General features: G+C 36.0%; 1 protein-coding gene across 5 annotated transcripts in view; it reads right to left on the bottom strand.

Annotated features, from left to right (window-relative positions):
• Positions 1 to 23992, bottom strand: part of LOC124300216 (rho-related BTB domain-containing protein 1) — a 28695-nt gene extending 4703 nt beyond the window's left edge. Inside the window, exons 1-12 of one of the 5 annotated variants that reach the window (XM_046754033.1) lie at positions 23538 to 23992; positions 9435 to 9705; positions 8386 to 8489; positions 7288 to 7485; positions 6372 to 6579; positions 6051 to 6293; positions 5269 to 5354; positions 4925 to 5054; positions 4018 to 4152; positions 3043 to 3066; positions 404 to 557; positions 81 to 211 (exon numbers count right to left, since the gene is read on the bottom strand). In XM_046754033.1, coding sequence (XP_046609989.1) covers positions 81 to 211; positions 404 to 557; positions 3043 to 3066; positions 4018 to 4152; positions 4925 to 5054; positions 5269 to 5354; positions 6051 to 6293; positions 6372 to 6579; positions 7288 to 7485; positions 8386 to 8489; positions 9435 to 9614 — 1593 coding nt within the window. In that variant the 5' untranslated portion in view covers positions 9615 to 9705; positions 23538 to 23992. Of the gene's footprint in view, positions 1 to 80; positions 212 to 403; positions 558 to 3042; positions 3067 to 4017; positions 4153 to 4924; positions 5055 to 5268; positions 5355 to 6050; positions 6294 to 6371; positions 6580 to 7287; positions 7486 to 8385; positions 8490 to 9434; positions 9706 to 13891; positions 14509 to 17721; positions 17741 to 21795; positions 21813 to 23537 lie in introns of those variants that run through there. The other 4 variants (XM_046754035.1, XM_046754036.1, XM_046754034.1 and 1 more) reach the window with 4 other exon arrangements.
• Between the last annotated feature and the right edge of the window lie 744 nt (positions 23993 to 24736).

The raw sequence follows: 24736 nt of genomic DNA on the forward strand, positions 1-24736 counted from the left end.
AACGTTACATGCGAACGATGTAAAAACTAGATGATTGGTCTTTTTTTTTTTCTTTTTGTTGTTCGTTTAATCATACTCACCACTTTGGCACTACTCTCGCGAAAATCACCGGAAAACATGGCTTTCATCATGTCGCAACGAGCAGTTAGAATCGCACGATGAGCCGGCATGTTTCCGTCGTCCAACTCGAACATTACGTCAGCGAAAAGACCTGTGCGGGATTTATTTACAAATTTTAACTACAAGCAAACAAAGTGTGAAAGGATTTAATAAATTCAAAAATCCAGGCAGACACTTGGAATGCAATTGATGTCATTTCGATGCATCTTTATGGTTTTCTTTTGTCAACTCAATTCACGCGTGTTTCAATGTTCGAAATATTTGGATAATGGCATTTGATCACCTTCTCGCAGGCAGATATCCTCCAGCCGTTGCCTGACGACGATTTTGTACTGGTTGTTTAAATTACTGTTGTAAAATTGCTCCCTCGTTTGTATGTTGTTCAGTACCATCAGAAGTTGAGGTAGCTTTAGGAATTCAGCAGCCTGTCTGATTTCCTGCGCCATATAACGATCAATTTTATCTGTGACCATTAGTTGCTCGAGTAATATTTCGATTGTAATTTTTATTTTATGTAATATAGGTAAACGAAATTTCTTATCAAGAGCGAGACGTTATTACGCTACAAGAATTTTCATTCGTCAATCGCGTTTTAAACGTTCGGCTTTAACTTATCAATTTTTTCGCTAATGAAAAATGCACGTTTGGCTAAAAGTTTTTCCTGTCATGATAAATACGAACCTAGTGTAGTCACAGCAGGAAAAGAAAAATTTTGAAACAGTTTTTGAGTATCGACTTTTGGTCAAGATTTAATTGAAGCTCAATCTTTCAATTTTTTAAACAAACTCGATGTTTCACAATGAATGAAAGACCGCTAAATATTGAAACTACCGTATTGCATATACTGTCTGGCGAATTTTGATTAATGATATAGCATATGCATGGGGTATTCCATGAAAAATCTTAACCCTTCCGGATTTCACTTACAGTTATTTTATACGATCGTTCGAGCTCTCTACAAATAAGAATATAAAATTCACTGTAATTATTGGTAGCACCGATTTTTAGTAATTTCCCAAAACTGTAGTCAATTTTTTACTCTACAGTCTAAATTATTCTCAATTCTAAAGTAAATATCTAATAAAGGTATGAAATTTTACTTTTCTTGGTTCGATTCGGAGTTATACATGTAATCGAAAAAACATAAATTGGGGGAGAAAGTTTTTTCACAGGGATAACTAATTAATAAAGGGATCGGATTTTTAAGTGTATGTTAAACTTGTTTTCAATAATTTTTTTATAAATTTTTTTTTCAATTAACCAAGATATGGGTCTTGAATTAACGGCTAATAAAAAAATTTCCCTTCCACTGTCGTATTGATATTTCGGTGAAGGGTTATCTGTAAAGTAAAAAACAAAATTTTCATAAATATTCATACGAATGAAGCTATCGTTATACGCAGTCTTTCCTCTGTTTCTATTATTTACAAAATGGCGAAAAAGGCCATAAAAAGAGGACCTTAAGATTAACAAAAAAAAAAAATGTATCCGTCGCCATTTTGTAAAAAAAAAGTCTCTACGTATAACAATAGTTACATTTGTACAGATATTGATAAAATTATTTTTTTTAATTTGAGACAGACGTTCACCGAAATATCAATGCCACAATGGAGGAGGACATTTTTTTTATTAATCGTTAAGTCAAGGCCCATATCTTTGTTAATTTAAAAACTTTTCAATTAAAAATTGGTATAAATTAAGTTTAATACCTCGTAATAATCCGATCCCTCTATTAATTAGTTATCGCTGTGAAAATTAATTCTTAAAAATCGGTTATTCCCCCTTAAATCCGTTTCAATAGAATTCCCCATGGATTATAATTAACAATGCATGTAAATAAGTGATCGATGGGAATGGTACGAATACACACACACACACACACACACACGTTATAAAATACATCAGTGATGTTTGAATTATTGCTGAAGCTGTTCTATTCTTGTGTTCTCAACTTTTAAGCATGCTCGGGTGAAATGGTATAAATGCATAAAATTTCATCAAGGGATTTTTCAACGGTGCAAAAATTAACACCATCATTTCATACTTCGCGATTAATTAAATTGTATCGAGTGATTACGAGAGATTACTTGGCAGATAAATTTTGCTCAGATTACGTGATTTCTCACGATTTCTTGAGATCGTTATTATCAAGGATTACATCGATGATTACCAATGCACAATTTTAATCCAATATCACCGATTTCAGTGTCATTTCGGATATTACGCAAACGATTTCGAACGATATTGACGCCTAAAACGCTTCGGTGAAACACCCCTTGCATTTTGTACGGGGCATTCCACGTCAATTCGACCTGGGGTTTACCTTTGACCGCTTAGATTTGGCGCGCGATTTTTTCTATGATTGTTCACACTTTGAAAGGTACTCGGTTTTCTTTTTTTTCCGACTCGAGTCGAATTTTCTATAATTTTTAGACGATTTTATTGCTCGACTAAAATTAAAAATTTTTGTAAAAATTTTCAATAAATTGTAGAAAATTCAAACTGAGTCGAAAAAAAAAGAAAACCGAGTACCTTTCAAAGTGAGAATAATCATAGAAAAAATAGCGCGTGAAATCCGAGAGTTTAAGGGTAAAACCCAGGTCGAATTGACGTGGAATTCCTTATATACATTAAGTATGGTACAAGGCATACTCATTACAATTTACATACAACAACGCGTTAATTTTTCACGAAGAATTTGAATTTTAATGAAAAATTTAGGAGATGTTATAATACGCAACGCGTATGTAACGGAGAAGAGCGTGATTCTATGGGTACGGTATGCGTGAGATCTACCGGATATAATATTCACTGACATCAGGCGGAGTATATATCATGTATATTGTAACGTTTATTACATACCAGCGTATCAACTACAATTTAAACGTACGTAGCTATAGTAGCATGTTGTGTACTACTAACCAGTAGGAGACCGATAGGAGCTGTCTGGAAAGAACACAGTTTTATAAGGTTAAAGAAGAATCCTAAAGCAACTGCGTGTATACATTGCAATATTGTACGTATGCCAAAGTTCCAAGCCAAACATCCCAATCGAACACAATTATTATTACTTATATTATTTTCGTCATTATCATTATTATTATTTCCGTTTGATCTTTTTTTTTTTGACAACTTTTTTCTCAACCGCTATTCACTTCTCGCTTCACCTTTTAGGTGATAGAATATACACGAAATCTCCGCCAGGAAGTATATATATATATATATATATTATATATATATATATTTATAGATAATTATTCTATGTATAATTATTATTACGTACGTGTGGAATTGCATCATAATGGTAGAATACGTGAGAAAAGACAAGTCGCGGATGCAAAGAGTAGAGCTAAGAATTCTTTTTTTTTTTTCAATAAAAACAAACAAACAAACTTCAATTAGGGTTAATATAATGCGGTTAAAAGAATAAAAAAAAAAAAAAATTGTAGCCTTTTTTCTGCTAACGAACTTACAAATTATGCATGTCAGGCTGTCGAATTTTCCGTACGAATTGAGCAGAATTTCTTGACGATTAATTCGAAATGATGCAAAGACAGAAATTGAAGATTGTAAGAACTGCGAGAAAATAATAATAAGAAAACTAAAAAAAAAAAAAAAAAAAACTAAACGTCAAATATTGCTGGCGTGACGTTATTTTATTACTCTAATTAGACATGAAAAATTTAATCCAACTTCAGAAAATGACGACAAAAATGTCCGATAGATAATTATATTGATAGTTGTATCGTTGATGAGTCAGTGGGAGAACTTGTATCATTGTAAAAAACGAAGACCTCGAATTGGCTATACATTGTACAGCAATTGATAGAGAAAGTATGTAGAGAAAAAAAAAATTGAGTAGAAATAATGTGAAAGGTTTTTCGAAACCGTAATTACCTGCAAATCGTGATACCGCTTGTCAAGACTGCCGGTATAAATGAACTGCAAGCACTGTTGCATCGCTGGTGGAGTTATCATTTTTGTTAGCGTAACAATTATCGTCTGTTGCTGAACGTTGTTAGAGTTTTCAATCTGCATCAAAAACGATCAATGAATTAATTTAACATAGACAGGTAGAGAGTGTAACACGAAGATAATTAATTAGAAACGTATCTCAGGGTGGTCTTATTTTGGGGGTTGGATAAATTATCATTGAGACGCCACTCAGATCTGTTTCAAATCATTAACAAAAAAAAATCTGTGTAAAGTTTTAAGCTTCCAAGTCAACTGCAACACGTCCCTCTAATTTTCGAAAGTCTTAAATGTAAAATACATGTAGTTTTTATAACCAGTTATTGCGTTTTATATAGTTTTGGTATAAATTAAGGGACCGATTTGAAAGTTGGCAGAGTCTTTACTTATAATGATAAGAACAAAGCCTGAAAATTTCAAAATTTTATCATAAATTTGTAATATATTTCTTTTTTTATACAAGCTGAACAGCAACGCTTTTATTAGGTTTATATTATATGAGGGAACGATAATTACAAGATTACAAAATTTTCAGGGTTTGCTCTTAATCATTATAAGCAAAAACTTTGCCAAGTTTCAAATCTGTCCCTCGATTTATACTGGTTATAAAAACTACATGTATCTTACATTCGGAACTGTCGGAGCTCAGAGGCACGTGTTCCAGTTGACGTAGCGACAACAGTGGCGACTTGAAACTTTGCACAGATTTTTCTTACCTATGAAAATTTTTCCGACCCCGAAATAAGGACCCTGGTAACATACATACATGCAAACCTCGAGTTCGTAAAATTAGGCAAGATTTAAAAGAATTGCTCGCGAATTATAGACTTACCAGGGATATCCGGATGTTTTGGAAAGCCGGATGGTTGAATTCCCGCATTGCACCTCCGGTTGGCTTCCGGTGATTGTCCATCGTCGGAAGGACTTGGAAGCTTGATCGTCTTTTCAGTTGTTCCCAAACTCTGTAATATGTTATAGAAGATGAATTCACCGTTACGTAAATCAGTGCAGACGTGTATCCTCCGGAACGAAGAGTTGAAATTGCAAGTACGCAGTTTACAGCGGTATATGTCAGTCTCGTATCACGATCAGTTATCTGAGCGGTGTTAATGCCAAGTCTCTTTAGCCGGCTGCACTATTGATCCTAACAGTTTTATATGCCAGTGTAAAACTCACTTTGCCGGTTTGGACTGATCGACTCGTATCAGGCATTCCGTGTCGTCGTTAAAATCTCCCACAGTCGCCTCGCCGAAGGTGCTCACCTGAAGTATCATACATCATCGTTTCATTTACTTTGTTTCGACGTATTGTAAGATTCGTTGCACGATTAAACTTGTCGTATTCTCAATGAGAATACATGAAATGTTACAAAAGGAATTTAAATGAAAACGCTTAAAATCCCTCCATCAATGGTATCGGCACCGTTGATGGTGAACAAGACTGAAATAACATTCCAAATATGCATCTGAACCAAATTCGAACGACACAAGTCAAGTGAGATGCCAAAAAAATCTTTCAAACTGTTCGTATCTTAGCTTGTGTTGTTCGAAATTGTTTGGATTCTATTTTATTGTGTGGCAGGGATGTTGTTCCAATCGCGTTTAGCATCAATGGCGCCAATAACAATGTGGGTGATTTTTTTCACCGTGTTTTCTCTTTTTTTAAATTTTGTTACGAAAGGTGAAGCGCATTCGTCCAAAAGCTCTCTTATCACTGTCTATTCATAAATGTTTACTGGATTCGTTGCGTCCATCAATCGTCAACAGTCACGATAATCCATTGGACCATTCAACTATCCTTAACGGGAAAATCCCTCGGGCTGGGCGTAAATTGGCACCCCCAACTCACAGACAATGCCAAATTTCCATAAGAAATAAGTTTAGGGTACGCATTTACACCGAAGTTGAGGGTTTTCATTCATGAGGACATTCCTTGAACTCCAAAAGGGCGATGCTTACCATGCTCGATTCGCTCGAGCTCCGTGGTGTCAATTCCTGAACAAGCTCGATTGAGAATAGCCAGTGAAAAGCGGGCGATGCTGCAGCGAGGAGACAACGATGTGCTGGAAAGGAAGTACCGCCGGTCACGAGGATGACGTCGGTGTGAACCGGCTTCATCCATAGAGCCTTGAAGTTATCCTCGTATGTGCTCGGAGCCAGAGTGACTTCCGGGGGAATCGGTTTGGGTGGGCAAAACGGCGCCTGTATAATTTCAAAGAAACAAGACACAGTCACGAATGTCCCTCCAAATGTGGAGGTGGGTTTATCCACTTCGTGTACCTGAAGAAGCGGCCGTTGTACTCTCTTCAGGTTAGTCATCCAGAATCGCTGTTGTCTGCGGGCGATCAGGGCGGCTCGGATCGAGTTTTCGAACACCTCGTTCACACCGTAGTAGGTGAAGACGCTGGTTTCGTAATAGTAGACACCGAGTTCTCTGGCCACGGATCTTGCCTGGTCAGGCATCACGAGGTCGCTTTTTCGTGTGGCTCTGAAGGCAAACTTCGCATTAGACGAATTTTCTAAGTTCAGGCCTACCGTTACATCGAAATATCGGAACTTCGAACGGTCGAAACTTCAAATAAGTTGATGTTCGGAATGGTTAAATGAAGATAAAGATCGCGGCCAGAGTTAGCAGCCAAATGTGTTAAACTTTTTAGAAATAGAAAAATGCAGTTCCATTTTATCTACAAACATGACTGTATAACAGTATTGGGGGTTCAAGGTGTTTCAAAAAATGTTGATTTTCGGACTTCGCTACCTTATGCGAAAGAACATTTGACTGTTTATTCTGGCTGCTAGTTTCAGTCTCGCAATGGTCACGAATCCCAATAGATCACTCTTCGGAATGGTTACCACTTGGAATAAGTTGATGTTAGGAATGTTGAAGAATCCGAATAGATCAATATTCGGAATGGTCAAGACTCCGAATAGGACGATGTTTGAAATGGTCAACACTCGGAACAAGTTGATGTTTGGAATGGTCAAAAATGCGAATAGGTCAACGTTGGGAATGGTCAAGATTCTGAACCTTACCAGCCTCCACAAATCTGAAGGTCCGTAACGTGGTGGACTGCGTATATTTGACGGGGCGGAGTTTTGACCATTCCGAATTTGGAACAGCAACCGCGAAATTTTCTTTACTTTACATTTGATCAATATCCGTGTGAACGAATTCCTTCTCTCCGCATACACTCACCTGACGAACGGACTTCGATCCCTGAAGAAACTCAAGTACGTCTCGTCACGATACATGTAACGCAGGTCGTTCTTACATCCTACCAATAGTACCGGTGTTTGGGGACAAAAACGTCTTATCTCGGGATACCACATCGCCTTGCAGTTTCTCAGGGACACCGGATTCGTTATGGAGAAACATAGCAGCACCACGTCGGATCTGCGACGTCGCATAAAATCAGTTGATATTCATCGATCCAACAGTACGAAATTCACGATTTTTGTGATCTAACTTTTTGCATGAAGTGAAAGATCTTTTTTTTTTTTATTTTTACACCAGTGAAGTAGATTTGAGATTTTTTACAGGCTGTTTCTATTTATGAAACGAAAAAGAAAATTAGTCATCGATGAAACCAGTATGAAATCAGTTTCAATTGTTTTTATAGGTATAAATCCTTACTCGTTCGATCTTGGTCTGGAATTCAAATACAGTTCAAAAATTATTCTAGAACGTGTATTTTCATTGCATTGCACCCGATCCGAGTGATTTTCGATATGCGTTCGATGTTTGTTAGTTTACTTGCGCAACCTGTCTGTGTATATCCATATAATTACTCTCTCGACATTGCTAAATACGTTTCGACGATACTGGCTTCTACTACCGATTCAACGTACGATGCAAGTACGGTATACAGATACTCAAAAAACGAAAAATAAAACGAAACTCACACGGTTGTTAATTCTTATTGACCTGTCGTATGTATGGTTAGGTAAGTGTCGGTACCCACACCAAAACACCGCAGGGTAAATTCTCGCATATAACAAAGATTGATATGCTCTTTTCCTCCATTTATTAAACACCCACTCGTGCCAGTCAGCGACTGGCTGGCTGGCTTTGCCGTTTACTTAATTACGATCGGAATTCCATATGTTTGCCTAGGTCATATATGAACAGAAACACGTGTGTGTATCATATTCGTGTGGTACAGTACAGTGCGTGCAACGTTATATCAAGCGTATTGCCGTATTGCCGTATATCGTGGGAAAAAAGCTGTCATCGTTTGAGTAAAATGTATGTATAAACCTACCTATAAACGTATTATATAAAGTACACATTTACCTGCCGTAGGCAAACCGACGATCCTTTTCGTGGTCTCCAAAAGTATCCCACAGTCGTAGGGACACGTTGACATTGTCGACAACTTCCCAAGAGCGTTCGAGGACCTGTCGTCGTTGTCGTCGATCGTCCCCCGAAGGACGGACGCAAGAAATATTGAAAATAAAAAATGGAATTAAAAAAGTATACGGTCAAACTTTTACATCAAAGTTTTTATATCATACAGATGTATTGTTAGTGCGCGAAAGTCGGAGGAGGATGGGATCCTCCAGAGTTGAGGGTAAAATGAGAAAAGTTTACGCTCCCCATTCTCCGGGGGTAATCGATGCCTTATTCGACTCTCTATAACCTTTCGTCCTGTGCATGTATACCTTCGGCTTACATACAGACGCATGTACGTCCGAACCTACCGTGTGCACCCTTCTTCTCTTCGAAATCGCGAAATACCAAAATTAATTAACGTCAGCACCCTTCGGAAGTTTCAACGCCACCCCATTTGGAACGGTTCAACCGGTAATGGAAATTCGATTCGTTTTCTTAATTCTGGAAAACGACGATCTAGCCAGGGGATGATAATTTACGCACGGCACGTTGCCCGGTGTCTCGGATACTGAAAATCTCACTCGAATGTCAAACTGTTCCGAGAACAGGAACACTTTAAAACTCTCTTTGCGATTAAACGTGTTCTAGATATAAAACGACCCAAAGCTCTACAAATGTACTGTAAGGATGTGGCAAATGGTTACATTGTACGTTAAATGGAGATCGAAAAGCTCTCGAGGTTTGAATTGTTCCCGTGAAGAGTTTACGGCTTTCAATGTGGAAATGGAACGATTGTGCAACGAAAATTAACCAGTCATCCCGGGGCTTTGTCTCTGGGACGATTCGTTCAAACTATGATCGATGTAAACTTTTTCGAACAGTATAATAATTGTGCACTGAGGATTTTCGCGGTTTGAATCTCGCGGCACGAAGTGAAGTTGGTTAGTTGGGGACATGTGGGAAGGTGTTGAATGTTGAGCCGCATGAATGAAACGAGGATGTGCACTTACATCTTTGTAGATTCTGTACTGATCGATGGCCCACACAGTTGGTACGTGAGTCGTGAGAAGTTGGGACAGAGACACGTGCTTGTTGCAAGCTCGGGCGCATATCAAACGGGTTTTCCCAACCGCCGTATCCCCGACGACGACGCATTTGACCAGTTCCTGGTGGGGCTGTTCATTGTCCATCACCGGCAATCACCCCTTTTCATCAAATCGTTTCTTTCTCTGTCCAGATCTGCGTCTGTCACTCTAATCGGTAGCTCGAACCACATTCGTTCTGAAAAATTTACCGGGTATATGAATATCGTCGAAGCTGGAAAGGGAGTTGAAACAACTGACCAATTGTAACGTGTTCCCCTTCATTGATACCGAACAAGTGTCGCTTTGGCCGTACGAGCTTCATTATTCACAGTCGTGAGATCAGTTGTCGGTACGAAACGAAGAGACGGGGACTTATGTGAGGGTTCGAGGAGAGGCGCGGGGTCACGTAAATAAAGTAGGCAATTTGTTTGAAATTAAGGTATAATGGCACATACGGTACCTCTTTACTGTCATAGCTATGTGTTACCTAGATATTGATTTGACCCCGTGCGCCTTCTCTATATTTAGAGGAATAACCTCTGCAACCTAGTCGCCTTAACCCTGTGCTTACAGAACACGTGTATAAGTCCAATCAATCCCCGGAACCCTTTAATGTATGTTTTCAATGTCTGGACTCGTGTAGGTACGTGATAACAGTACGGTTCGTTCTTGAACCCGGGTATTCATGCGGTCGGGTTACGGGGGTCGATTCTTTTATCCTCGGATTCTATGTAACGTCGTTTCTACAGATGTTTGTCGATTTCTGATAAAGTTTTTATCGAAGTATGTATACATCGTCGAAGGAGAACCATAAAGTGTCGAAGTTTTGAACATTCTCCAATAAAGCGTAGGCCTTTATTTCAAGTGGCGGCAATTCAGTCGATTTCATGAATTTGCAGCCGCTTTACGTGACATAGAATGACTTTGTGTAACCTTAAACCGTACTGTCTGCATGAGTCTAGAGTGAATTCAAACGACTTTCGAATCACCTCACATTCGTCCATGTGACTACTAATAGACTTAGATCGCAATTGAATTTACCATTATTCCATTGATCAGCGACTTTGTTTGACTTGAAGTGATTTCGCATGACCATTGACTTGAGACTTTCGATGACTTGAAGCGATTTCGCATTACCATTGACTAGTGACTTTTTATGACTTAAAAGTGATTTTGCATGTCCATTGATCAGTGACTTTCCATGACTTGACGTGATTTCGCATTACCATTGACTAGTGACTTTTTATGACTTAAAAGTGGTTTTGCATGTCCATTGATCAGTGACTTTCCATGACTTGACGTGATTTCGCATTACCATACACTAGTGACTTTGATGACTTGAAGTGATCTCAGATGACTTCAAACAACGTTTAAACTTAAAACAATCATCGACTGAAGACGATTGATTGTAAATAACGTTGTTTGACCGCGGTATAAGTTGAAGGAAACACCAAGTTTTCCGCTTTTCGTCGACGATGTTTTACGGGTTTTTATCTATCGTCTACTGCAGAATTCACGTAGCCGAAGGATACTGCCGGAGCTTAATACCACGATCTCTTCTGTCCTGCAAGTTGGTGTGTTATCGATCTCTCTACAACCTGCCGGAAGAGTAGCGAATATTATACATGTTGGTACCACCCACTCCACCCTCAATGCCAACGTGAACCAATGCTTTTTCAATATCATGCCACTTGTAGTTGTTGCTAACGGAATTTATGGACCAGGTTATAATTGCCGAACGTTATAGCTGACGGGGGTGAGAACTTTTAGAATTTACACCTGAAATTTTTAGATGCATACGTTGAAATGTTACTCCGAGGGTTTTAGTCCGATCAAATATAGAGGGTTACAAAAACAACGAAGGGAGGAGATAAAACGTTCGGATATCAACGAAGGGAAGAGACAGCTTTTTGTTGAATTTCAATGGTGTTTGTTTTTTCGTTTTATCGATTCAACTAAAATACATTATGTTTTTTCGTATTATTCAGACTCATATCAGATGTCAAGGCAACGATTAATGGTACTGTCGACGATAACGGTAATTTATTACAGATAGGATAATTATCATTGAGATAATTTTCTGATTTGATTGTTTGAGGAAATTGTAATTTTATTCAACCTGAATATCCAGAGTCATTAATCAGCCGAAGGTATTGAAATGACGTAAAAACACGAAGAAGAACGCACGGCAAGCTTGCAAAGTCGATATACTTCTCATCCCGAATACACTACATAACTTGAAAAATAATCCTTGTAAAATATATTTTGAATAGGATACATAGTTTCAACTACTCTGAAACTTTCTCTCATTTTTATTCAACTCTTTTGTCACAGACTCTATAAAAATTGTATAAATAAGAATAATAATGTTTGAAAAAAACCAACTTCCCTTTTAAATTCAGAGTCACAAAAAACGCGGGGAGTTATGTATATATATATATTTTTTTTTTTTGTAAGAATGATCTTTTGCGTCTTTGCTTTATGGAGTACACTTAATTCTCGAAGTAATCTCGATCTAGACAACTATAGTCTCTCGCTTGGGTGCTTGCAGCGAATTTCGAATGGGGGGGGGGGGGGAATTTTGAAAGAGGGACGAATAAGACACACATTCATTTTTCCTCACTTACGTGTACACACACACACACACATTGGTAGAATATCCTGTATACTTTATATATTATCTTGTACTTTATTCGCGCGTACCAAAAGAACTTTGAATAAATACTTTTCATCGACCCTCCCCGAAGTTGCGAAAATTTTATCCTCGTTTCGAGACGTTAGTCAATGTCAAGATTCGAAATTAATTAAATTCAAGAATAGAATATTTTTTGGTAATAATATAACGGTATCGAACGTTGTCTTAGAATTTGCCTTAGTTCAGAACTTTTATATGCGATGTATACTTGTTTACAAATAGTCGAGATAAGACTTTCAATTTTTTACTTTTCTTTCGTAGCTACAGATAAAAGTATTGCTAGTATAACGAGTTGTTTTTTTGTTTGCGATCTTTTTAAAACTTATCAATCGTCTTTACAAATTGTATAATTTAATCATTTGAAGCTTTGACGCTCGAATAATTGGTGCAAGTTGCACTCAACGCTTCACTCCGTCGTCTCTTGTTGTTAATCAATTTACGCCGGGTCTTCAATTAGAAGATCAAAAGATCAAGTCTTTCGGGGCTTACGAACTTGCTGTGTAGTCTAAAACTGCCGATTGTCAATGTCCGATTTTACTTAATGTTAGCCTTGGTCTTCTTGCTTTTTTTTTTGTTTTCATAAACCCTTTTTTTTCGTGATTTTTTGGGGCTCAAAACCTATTTGTCTCAGAATGGATCTAGTTACCTTTTCGACTAATTTTAATCTCAGAAGTTTCGAAAACACGCAAACGAAAAATCAAAACAAAATATCTTCGTTTCTCGATTGTATATTTCGAACGATTCATCGATTGTGTAAATTCGATAATTCCTAAATTCGTAAACAGAGAGAAATTCGATCACCCGAAAATTGGTGAAATTTAACCACTTGGAAAAACTTTCACTGTGAAATTGGACCGTTGAAAAAAACGATAATTGAAAAATTACCCATAATAATATTAGCCTTATCTCTGAACGAATAAATGGAAACGTTCAGACGTATAAGATTTCAAACCCATCACCGGATAATAATATATACAACTTTGTGCACAAATGTTGCGTTTGTTAGTCGGAAAATTTTATACATATATTTGAAAATTGGAAGGCAGCGAAACAAGGCTCTTGATGTAAAAGAAAAATAACACAATAATTATTAATACCAATAACAGTGACAAACAAATTAAGAATATTCAAATATCAATGATACTGAAAAATGATCACTCGAACGATGATTTGACAAAAAGCGAATGAAAAAATCCAATAGACATGACGAAAAAATAAAAGATCAGATAAACTTTGAGATCTTCGTTAAAATTTAAAAATATTTACAATAAATTGCGGTCTTTTTCTCCAATGAAAAACAGTGTCGCGATGTTGAATGAAAAAGAAGTAGGAACGTAAAAAATTGTTTCCGAGGTCACTTTTGACAATGAAAAATCCTTGGTCCAAAAATCGTGAATTGATAATCTGATTTTTCAATCCCATTCGTACGCGTTTTGTCAATTTGAAATTTTATTTCGATTATTCACTCTCTATTTTATTTTGTTATTTTTTTATCTTTTTTTTTCCGTCAAGTCTACCGGATAACAGTCAAAAATTACCGGTGCCTATGACTGACGTTTCTATTTCGCGCCGACAGTCGCAAAAACTGGGGTAATTAAGAAGTTGTGTTTTTTTTCGAAAGGGCGTCGCGACGCCGGTTAATCGGAACTGTACAAGTGTCTTATATTCGATTTTGCGTTTCACCCACCTTAGCTGTATAAACGCAATTGAAAATTTTCAGGTCGATTGCAGCAGCAGCAGCAGCAGCAGATTCGGACGTAATATCGCAAGATAAAACCTAGCTTGAATATAAACTTGAAAGATCAATGTCCTCGCCGATAATTCCAGGATTTTCAACTCCGGTTAATTTCTCAACGTTCGGAAAGTTGAAACGTAATCGTCACCCCGCCGCGCAGCGTAGTGAAATCAAGCCTTTGTTATAAACAAAGTAACAAGTAAATGCAGATACACACTTTATGAATATAAAATTTCTAAAAGTTCTCTCAACGTGTCGCGCACATCGATATTATCTGCACACAGGTTTTGCACATGGATCGGTAATTGGAGAAAATAATCACAGTGTGGCTGCAACGATTCAATTCCCCCGTCTATACGAATTGAAATTGCATAAAACAAAAAAAAAAAAAAAAACAAATAAAAATAAATAAAAATTAGTTTCAACTCGCAATTATCTCGACCGTTGTACGAAGAGACCGTTCGCCAATTTTTTAGCAATTGAGACAGGGAAGAAGGGAGGGAACCGAATCCTGGTTTGTATGTGTCGAAGAGGTACAAGTGAACAGGATCCCGGAACGTCCTGTCACAGACTGTCGCTTCTCTAGTCTTTGGGGTATCCGAGCTTCGGCGAATCTCGGGGTGATTCGAGGGCTTTCGTTTTATTGGTATACTGGTGGTGGTGGTGGTGATGGTGGTGGTGGTGGTGGTGGTGGTGGTGGTGATGGTACCGGTGGCGATGATGGGGGGGGGGGGGGGGGGGATATTATACCCTCCTGACTAGCGAATATAACCACTGAATGAACCCACGCCGTGACCCCGCGCCAAACCACCAAAGTAAGAAAATGCGGATCATTGGCGAGCTGCAGGTTCACGTGTGTCTTTTATATACATACGTGTATATAAGGTCTTCCACGCAAACTCGTAAAAACGATTTACCATCGACATGACATTTTGTTAATTTTTAATTTAATAAAAGATTTTTTTCCACGCTAGTACGAACCCTGAAAAGCTTGTGAGAATTTTTTCAAATTTTTGTTTTTTGTATCACTAGTCTTTATCCTATGATTTTATTTATTTAACTCGTCTGAAAAACACCCAATTAGTTGATTTTTACGATAGTGGATGTAAAAATATTTGATACATCCGATTGGAAAGATTTTCACGCAAGATTCAGACCTCGTTGTTTTTTTTTTTTATTTTTTTTTTCTCTTTACTGATATTTTTGCTTTTAACAGTTTTTTTTTTTCGACTTTCATACCTGTTAGAAATCTAGTTCAATACGTACCGCATCTTCGATTTGATTGTTATTGATTTTTTTTTTTTTTAAATGTTTCTCCAGTTCTAAGACGCGCTCGCGATTTTTTCTCAAAAATACTTTTTGTGAAAAACAACAACTCAAAAAGTTTTGGGGAAAAAAAATGTTGAAATAAACCGTGAGTGTATTTTTGAGCTGGAGAAGTTTTGGCAAGATTAAAAAAAATCAGTAATCAAAGTTTTATTATGCATGAAAACATGTTTCTTGATAAGGATTTTGTACTTTTTTTTTTCTTTTCAAATATCAATATCAATATCAAAAGCAGAGCGTTTAATACAGCTTTTCAATTTCTTGAATCGATTCTTTAATTAAAATGTCGAAATTAACCTGCAAGATTATCGGAATTGTTGTTTATTTAATAATTCCAATTCGAATAGGTCTAAAATTATTAAATGTATATTATTTTCTTCCCTTCTTACACACCGTTAAATTCAACTCTTGCGCTGTATAATAACTGAATCATGCCGCATTGACGTCAAAATCCTTTATAATCAAGAATAATATCGCGTGCACTGTTTTTTTTTTTTTTTAACTCCAGTTTGTGCGAGTGTTTGTTTCTGTTACACGTAGACCCATTCCTTACTGGATACGATCATTTTCTGGAGAATAGAAAAACAAAAGAAAAAAAAAAAGAAAAATAGAAAAAACACGTTGTACACACTTGTGTTTAATGGGCAATTTTCACGAAAGCGAGATTTTTATCTATAATACTGAAACTCTTTATCCTTCTGTACAGTATCAGCCAAAATTAACTGGTTCTGCATGGACTTGACTATTCGGTCGGTAAATGACTCAATTTTTTTTTTTTCTGTCGTGTACGAGTTTTGAAATAAATTTTCGAAGGTGACGTGAAGTCGTTTTTTCCTCTATTCTCTTTAATTAATTATTTACAACCGAAGAATTGGGTTATACAGTTTATTGTAACAATTTTCACAAAGTGATTTAACAAAAAAGGATATAAGAGGTCGGAACCTTTTTTTTTACTGACAATAAACGAGCGATTTTTAACGTTTTATTGCATGCGTAATTCTCATATAGTCGAGGGTTTGTAACTTCTTATTGATTCGATATTACAAGAACAGAATGAATAAAATATAAATGAAGATCGCGTAAGAAATCAAGCCTTGAAAGTATAATCACTTTTAAATTACGCTCAATCAATACGGCTGGAAAGTGTAGATAATAATTTTTTCACATGAAGAGCGGTCTAGCCGTAAAGTCGTTTATTAATACTCTCTTGTAATAATATTCGCAAACAAGTCTTACAGTTTTTATGCGCTTAAAATCGATGGTATTTAAAACCTTAAATCGTTTATATCCGAAGAAAAAAGACACCGTGAAACGTTTGTCGATGTATACGAGTATAGTTGTAAAATTCCTTCTGTATAAATCATGCGATATAAAACATTTAGCAGCGAGTTTGATTTTTTTTTATTTTTTCGTACGCAACTCTCCCCCTTCCATCCTTACCTTTTTATCTTTACAACCCCCAGGGTATAAACCGTCCATTTTAACGTTTCGTTGTCACGAAAGTCCCGAGGAATTAGGTACACTGACCCTCCTCGATGGGAAAGGTCAGTTTCCGATCATTGGTCAGTCATGCCTGAATATCATTTCACCCTTCTCTGCAGAGAGAGACTGATCGTTGTTATACACATAATGTAATACCCAATGAGTATTTTAAGCCTCTGAAATTGGACGAGGATCGTCCGTAAGAAGGATTTTTTTTTTTTATTTATTAACAAGCGTTAAAACGGGGGAATTGTATTTAAATGATTATTTATTCAATAGCGAATCATTAATATTGTGATCTTTTTTTTTTTCTTCTCACAAATATGTCTTCGACGATGAAAACACTTTGTTATTGTTTAAATGTGTTCGATTTTATCATCGGGTGCTTTGATAATGCAGTGAGATTAAAGAAAAGCGGTTGATAAATTTGTCATTTTATTATGCAATTTCTTGATTGCGATAAATTTTAATATTCGATCTTTGGTAACAATTAAATTGAAAAATATCTAAATCATACTTAAAAAATTTTCCTACTTCGATGATCAATTCGAAGAACGATTTTATTTAAATTGTAATTTTAGTTTCAAATTTCTTTGGAATAGAATTGAAGTTTAATGAGATTCGTCTTTAAACAATTTCGAAGTGATCTCGGTAAAGAAAAAATTGATAACTTGACTCTCGTTTTGTTTCCGATATAATTTCATTCCTTGTCTTTTTCATGTTCCAGAATTTTTGTTAAAAAAAAAACTCATTGTATACCAATGCAACAAATGATAAGATTTGAAAAATACCACGCGACATATTATAAACAAAAACTATACATATAACTGCGAATTAAAGAAGGGCCGATTTACAATTCAGCTTAACGCGTTGAATTTTTGTCGCATGGAAGGAGAAAAAAAAACAAAAAAAAAAAAAAAAGAAAGAAAAATGTTATTTCAACGTTCGCATCGACGACGTTAAATTATACATACATACATATAGTTTAAAGTTCTTGGGCTGATGTCAGCTTCGCTTCGCTTCCTTTCGTCACGTTCAAAGGATGATTCTCGAGCTGTGCAACCCTGGCTGGTTTCGCTTCTATACCTTCTACATATGCATACCTATAACCTAGCTGACTTTATACATACACATACACATAGGTAGGAACGTATATACAGTATACGGTGATCGTTTCGCGACCCCGCGCATGCTGAGCTCTACTCGGTCCTGGATGACGTCAGACGGTGAAAAATCAATCCCTGGCCCACCTGTATAGTGGCACCCTCTCTACACGTGTACTACACACGCAAACGCACACGCGCACCTAGACCAAGGTGGAACAGTACATTGTTTAACAAGGAGGGAAACTCGGTCTTTTCGGGCCGAGCGTAAGTTTGCTATACGAGTCCGTAGGTTAAGTCGAAGACTAATTGTGGTGCAAATAAGCGAGGCGAAAAAATCGTTGACCTTTTTATTGCGCGTGATTTTTTGTAAAACGGGAGTATGGCACGCGTTTGTTTATGGTTTTTTTTTTTTTTTTTTTTTTTAAATTCTCTTACGCGAAACACGAAATCGAGGTTAGGTTCGCGTAATGTCAGATTTGCCAGCTTATGCGCATGCGCGCGGTACGGAAAATACCACGTTCAACTCCTAGGACTTGACCTTTTCAGACACAAAAGCCACTGTACTGACACCCTTTTGCTTTTCTTTCCTTTTTTGCATTTTTATGTAAAAAAAAAAAAAAGAAAAATATGTACCTAAGATTTGGAACGAATAGGTTTTTTTTTTTTGGGCATCCCCCAGTTGTTTATAATTGTTATAAATAAATACATGCGAAAAAAAAAAAGAAACGTATTTTCGAGAATATAATTCGTTAGCGGAGAAATTTGATAACAAACGTACCGTAAAAACGCTTGGTTGACAGAGATCTCGAAATATTTATATGGCTATTGGATTTATAAAATTCAATGGATAGGGGTAGTTTTCAATCTCCCTTAGGGGTGCATATCTGAATTTCGACGATTTTATCAAACTTTCGCATCTTTTCTTTGAAATAATAGTAACACATATTAATTGTCGTGTTATTTCATTCTTTAGTTTTTTCTTTTAATATTTTTTGTTAACACCGTTTGAAAATTAATAATATACAACATATATTAGCTTATAGAGATTTACAAAACGTTTGATCTATTTGTAATATACATATTTATATCGTACGAAAAATTTCTAAGGCTGTATATTTTTTTTTCTTTTTTTGCGCGTAGCTGATTTTTAGTTTATTATCATACACGTCGATTCGTATAACATATTAATGCAATGTTTGATCCGGATACGCACATATAAATATAATATTTCACGGAGACAGGAATTCTTTAGAAAATATAACCCGTTGACTCGTTTCTATTTTCCTTAGAAAATTTCAATAATATAGTTTAATAATTTTTACAAGTTTTTTCAACGGTTTTCTTTCAACGAAAAATTGGTAACGAATTTCACTTTAGCATTGATCCTTTTTTTTTCCTTGTTTTCCGAATTTTCTATCGAAAGAGATTTTACTTTCTTTGCTTTTTTTTTCCCCTTTTTTCTCGCTACACGGTGTGCTTACACGTCAGTTATAACAGCAACGTTGCTTTCGTAATTTCTTACAGACTTTTGGAGATTTGAATATTGTCTGTATTATTTGTTCTTGTGTCGACGAATTCGCGCTCGCCTGGCGGTATTAATTATACATCCAAGTAAAGCGATCGGTATTTTCATCGTCTCGCCCTATACAATGTGCAACGTATCATAAAAATCGTTAATCGATACGCAAATGTCTGGGATATTGTTGCACCTTTCTAAATAACGCAACGATCGAGAAACCCGCAGCTTTTATCGATTCCCAAGTTGGGGTTTGTTTTTTTTTTCTTTTTTTTATTTCGTTTATTATTTATTTATTTATTTTTTTTTCTGTTCTTCGCGTCTCTTTTTCTCTCACGGCGACAGTTAAATGTCATTGTACCGTATAAACATTGACGTATAATATGTGTAATGTGTATGCACAAAGGTCGATGTCCTGGGAGAGAGCAGGCTTGCGGCCTTGATCTCTCACAGTTAGTCGAGAGACTTTCTTCTTTCCTTTTTCTTTATTTCTCTCGTTTTTTTTTCTCTTTTTTTTTTCCATTCCGTATTGTTTTGTTTGTATTTTTTCCGCCAACCCGTTTTTGAGTTGCCGACGGTATTTGAGAAAAGGAAAAAAAAAAAAAAATTATTATCTCGTTTAAAATTCATTCGATGAGAACTTTATAGTTCCGGTTCGTTGAATTCTTGAGAGATGTGATGTTGTCGGTTGTTGTTGTTGTTTTTTTTTTTTTTTTCGTTGTTCCTCTGAATCGCAGGGATCGACAAAAATTACGCACGGTACTCGAAAAATCTCATCTCTACCGAATTTTTCTCAACAAAGTAGCTGGCATTACGAAGAGAATCGTTAAAATTGTGCGCAGCGAAAAGATGAGGGGGATGAAAAAAAAAAAAAAACAGCGAATAAAAGTAAAAATTTGCACTAATTTTCTTCTGTTTCAAATTTTACCTCGATAAAGCACGAGATGTATTAGTTTTTGTTAGCGGAAATAAAAATCAATAGTAGTTTTTTATATTTCGAGTATGTAGAAAAAAGAATTCACTTGGAAGCAAAATCAATTCTAGATAAAAATGAGAAGACTAGGAGAGTTTATTTTGCGATCCTCGGCTAGTCACTTTGGCACATCGGAGCTATGCGATGAGTTGATACAACGTGTCTAACAATTTTATAAACACGGTTTAACACAGATCTGTCCAATCTACTTGCGGTTTTAATTAAATAAAAGCTCCGTCAGCTTCGCGGAATGCGGTGAATGAATTAGAGCTCCCTGAGTTATAATTATTCTTTACTACGACGATGTGTTTGCCTCGATGATTATCGTGTATATACGTGTATAAATGTACACACGGTTCAGCATCGTCATCTGCACAAAGGATAATCCAAGGTGGAATCGTTTGTGGTATATTACATATGGGGCATTCCATTTCAAGCCAACGGATCAACGGGCCTGACCTTCTGAGACTCCAAGGGCCGATGGACTTTTTTTTTGTTTTGTTTTGTTTCGTTCAAAATATAACAACTGTAAATTTTTCGAAATTTTACCGCCATCTTGTAAAAGTCTGCCGATCAAAAATATCGTTGACACGAAGATGGACAGTTTTAATTAAATCGGTGAGACTGTTTTTTTTTTTTTTGGTAAAATCAGAAACTCGAAAACACATCTTTTCGTCGTGATTTGAAAATGGGATCAAAATGCTGAATATTTTTGTTGTTTTCTTTTCAGGAAAACTTTTGAATTTGAAAAAATCCCCTCCCCCCCCCCCCCAAAAAAAAAAAACAATTTCTTGGCTATTTATTGTTAACGATGGTTTCTTGTGGTAAAAAAATTAAATAAAAGGAAAACTCCGTTTGGATGAAAATCGATTTTCTTTTCATTTCATTTGTTAATAATTGATTTATTTTTTTTTTTTTTTCGAATTAAGCATAATTTCTTTCGTTTTACTCTTGAGACAAAAAGAAAATCGAGGTTCATAAAAACGGAGTTTAATTTTATTCTATTTTTACCACAAGAAACCATCGTTAAAAAATAAATTCCAAGATAAAAATTTTATTTTTGAAAAACCGAAAATTCTCCCAAAAAAAAAAGTATACACCATTTTCATCCCATTTTCGAATGATGATGAAAAGACGTATTTTCGAATCTCCGATCATACATACGAAGCCTACGTTTTACGGTAGTTGAAGAGTCAAAGCACTTTTTACACCGCGGTACATATAATTTACGCTTATGCGTGCAATCCAATGTTGAAAACAACACGAATGACGGTTATTATTAATTCAAGACAGTAAAGTGGTTGATTGAATAATTCGGTAATTGGAGTCTGAGGGGAGCTTTTTTATGGCTTTTTATCATGAGATTGAACTTTCTTCGACCTGAATTATTACCGCTTTGTAGAAATTTAATCCTTTGTGTTTTGTCGGGTGGTGTAGGTGTTAGGTACACTACCTGTATATATGTGTGTTACAAGATTGAACTATGTCGTCGGTAAAATTGTCCCTCACGCGCCGGACGTCTAAGTTGATTGAATTGCGGTCAATCACTGCAGAGCTGACACAACCGGCAGAACTCGTAGAATTTTCGTGTACGAACGAAGACGATTCGACGGAAATTCAACCAAACAGTCGTGTAAAATTTTAGGGATAGAAATAGAGAAAAAAGAAAAAATTTATAGGTACCTGCATTAAATTATTGCCAAGCTGGAGAGACGTTTCGTTTTCTCACAATTGTTGTAATCGGAATTTTACGGGTAAAAATAAAATTAGCGTAATTTTTACAACAATCGTCGAATATTCTTGCAATTGAAGAAATTTTTCTTTTTTTTTTCGCAAAAAATCACATTTTATCGTTACGATTGAAGATTTTGAAGATCCCTTTTTTCCCGTTACAAATTGCGCGGTTTCATTTTTGAACTTGCAGCACGCCTTTCGTATATGATTTAGGAAAAAAAAAATAACAAAGAAAAAACTTGAAAATATTGGGAATTTTTTACCAGACGATTATAAGATGAACATAGATTTAAAAAAAATATATATATTCCGGCTGATATAAAGTGAACTCTGGGTATTTTTAAAAATTTTTATCCTCATCCTTATTTTGATTTTCGATACAAATTTATCAATTTTTTTAATATTACAGGCTATACGATATTTCGAAGTTGAAAGAAAAAAAAAGAGTAAAACGACGAGTTGAGTCGATAATAAGTTAATTTTTCCTCTCACCTTAGTATAGGAAGAGTAAAAAATTAATGATATGAAAATTTAGTCAATTATTGAATTGTACAAACAAATGTTGCAGCCACAGGTTGAGAAAAAGATTATTTTTTTTTCTCGATTTCATATTTCAATATGCAAGTTTTGCTTCTATACATCAAATAATAACGAAAATCTTCACTTATTACTTATAAAGTTTGTTTTTTTTACGTTGATAAATAACATTGGTGACCCCCCCCCCCCCCCCCCCCACTCTTGACTTTGTGCTCGCGAGATTCAAAATTTTTCGAAATGAATAATTCCAGATGGTTGTGAAAAAATTTCATTTCTCATTATTATACTAAAATGTTACAGTGAAAATAATATTATATCGTTATAATGACGTTTTAAATATTGTCGGATTCACACGAAGATGTAATACACAAGTAATCGTTTAGTCTTATTCCTGCATTTTCTGGTTATTGCATTATCAATTCTGTTCGTTCAGTCTACAAGTTTTTTTTTTTTGTTAAATAAGGCCTCGTGCAATATCGATTTATCGTTGCACCTACGTCAAATCATCGCAATAGCTACACTGAGAAAGATTTCATTTGCCACAGTGCGTAGAAAAGTTCAGTAAAACAGGTATCGTTAAAAGAAATGTTTGAATATTGTTGGAATTACGAGAAACGAGGTACGCCTAACCATTTTGCGCTATCGTAGATCCTTTTTTGGTGATTGTGGTAAAAATGAAAACAGTTAAGGACTGAACGGTAACCGGAAGTGAAAATTTCTTTCAGCGATAAAAAATATAATGCAACTGATTACAATAAATAAGAATGTTAACTCGTACCAGATTTTTCGTTTACATCTGAAAAAAAACACATTTTCATTCTCTACCCAGAAAAAGACTTTCTGTCATGGTAAAAAGAAAAAAAGAAAGAACAAAAAAACAACAGAAGTGAAAGTATTTAAATACGTTGATTGACAATCACTTACCGAAAAAATTTTTTACGGATAGTCTCTTCGTTCTTGTCCTGTTTGAATTATTTATACGGGTTGTATATTTTATCGACAATATCCCGTATCGGTTAGGACAATAACGACGAACTTTGAAACCACCATTGAATCGTTAAAGTTATAATATTGTCACAACAATAATCACTGCACAGAGGCGTAACTTATGTACGTATATTATTGTTACACGTTATGTATATACGTATAAGTATATCGTATGAACGCAAGCCGCTTCCAGAGCTTTACACAAACGTTGCAACGAAGCACAAACGGGTCATCGTACAATATAAGCACGGCCGATAAAATTATTCCCGTCTTTCCGCTTCACGATCCGATCTGTTTTCTTTCTTCTTTTCTTACGAATTTTCGAACAAACTGCATTTAGCTGCATTAATAACGATAAGAAATGGACTGGCCTCCGGAAACGAGTTGAGGAACTGTTCGTGTATTTCGCTGAAAGCTCCTACAACGGTTACCAAGATGGCGCTGTCAACTTTGCCTCGCACGACGTCATGGGTGTGCTTTACGTCTCAAGAAACGCGGATGTTCAACTTTCAATTTTTAAAAATTTTTCTCCTCGCCTATTCTCATTTTCAAAAAACTCCCCTCAGAAATCGTGTCATTCAAAAGTGACACAATCAAGTGAAAGAAGTATGCTTTCGATTTGATTGTTTTTGTTTCGTAATCTTTGTAAAAAATTTTTAGGTTAGAACTCGTGAAGATCTGTAATATATTCCTCATCGTTCCTCTCGTGTGTATGATTTACGGCGTCAAATTCGAAATTCGAAGCGAGAGTCTACGGTTATAGTTTATTCAATAAACGAACGACAAAATTATATCACGTTTCAAATGTTTTCTTCAGTTTTATTTTCCGGCGCGAAATTCAAAATACCTTGCGCAGCTTTAACTGCCAGGTCTGGCTGATAACGAAGGACTTGCGAATAACCTACGTCGAGCTTTCGACTCTCGGGCTTGCATGCAGCTACTGCCATCGGTCGAGGCTTTGCCGGAGCTTGCGAGACTCGGTTCGCGAAATTGCAGATTTCACGCGACTTACGGTAATTGAAATTTCACCTCGCCATTATCCAGCGGGTTAGCAATTAGCGAATTTTTTTACTGGCAAATATTTTTCACTTTTCAAATTTTATTCAACTTTACATGTGAGATGTGGGTTATACCGT

This window comes from Neodiprion virginianus, chromosome 3 (assembly GCF_021901495.1).
Source record: "Neodiprion virginianus isolate iyNeoVirg1 chromosome 3, iyNeoVirg1.1, whole genome shotgun sequence".
In the NCBI taxonomy this organism is placed as follows: domain Eukaryota; kingdom Metazoa; phylum Arthropoda; class Insecta; order Hymenoptera; family Diprionidae; genus Neodiprion; species Neodiprion virginianus.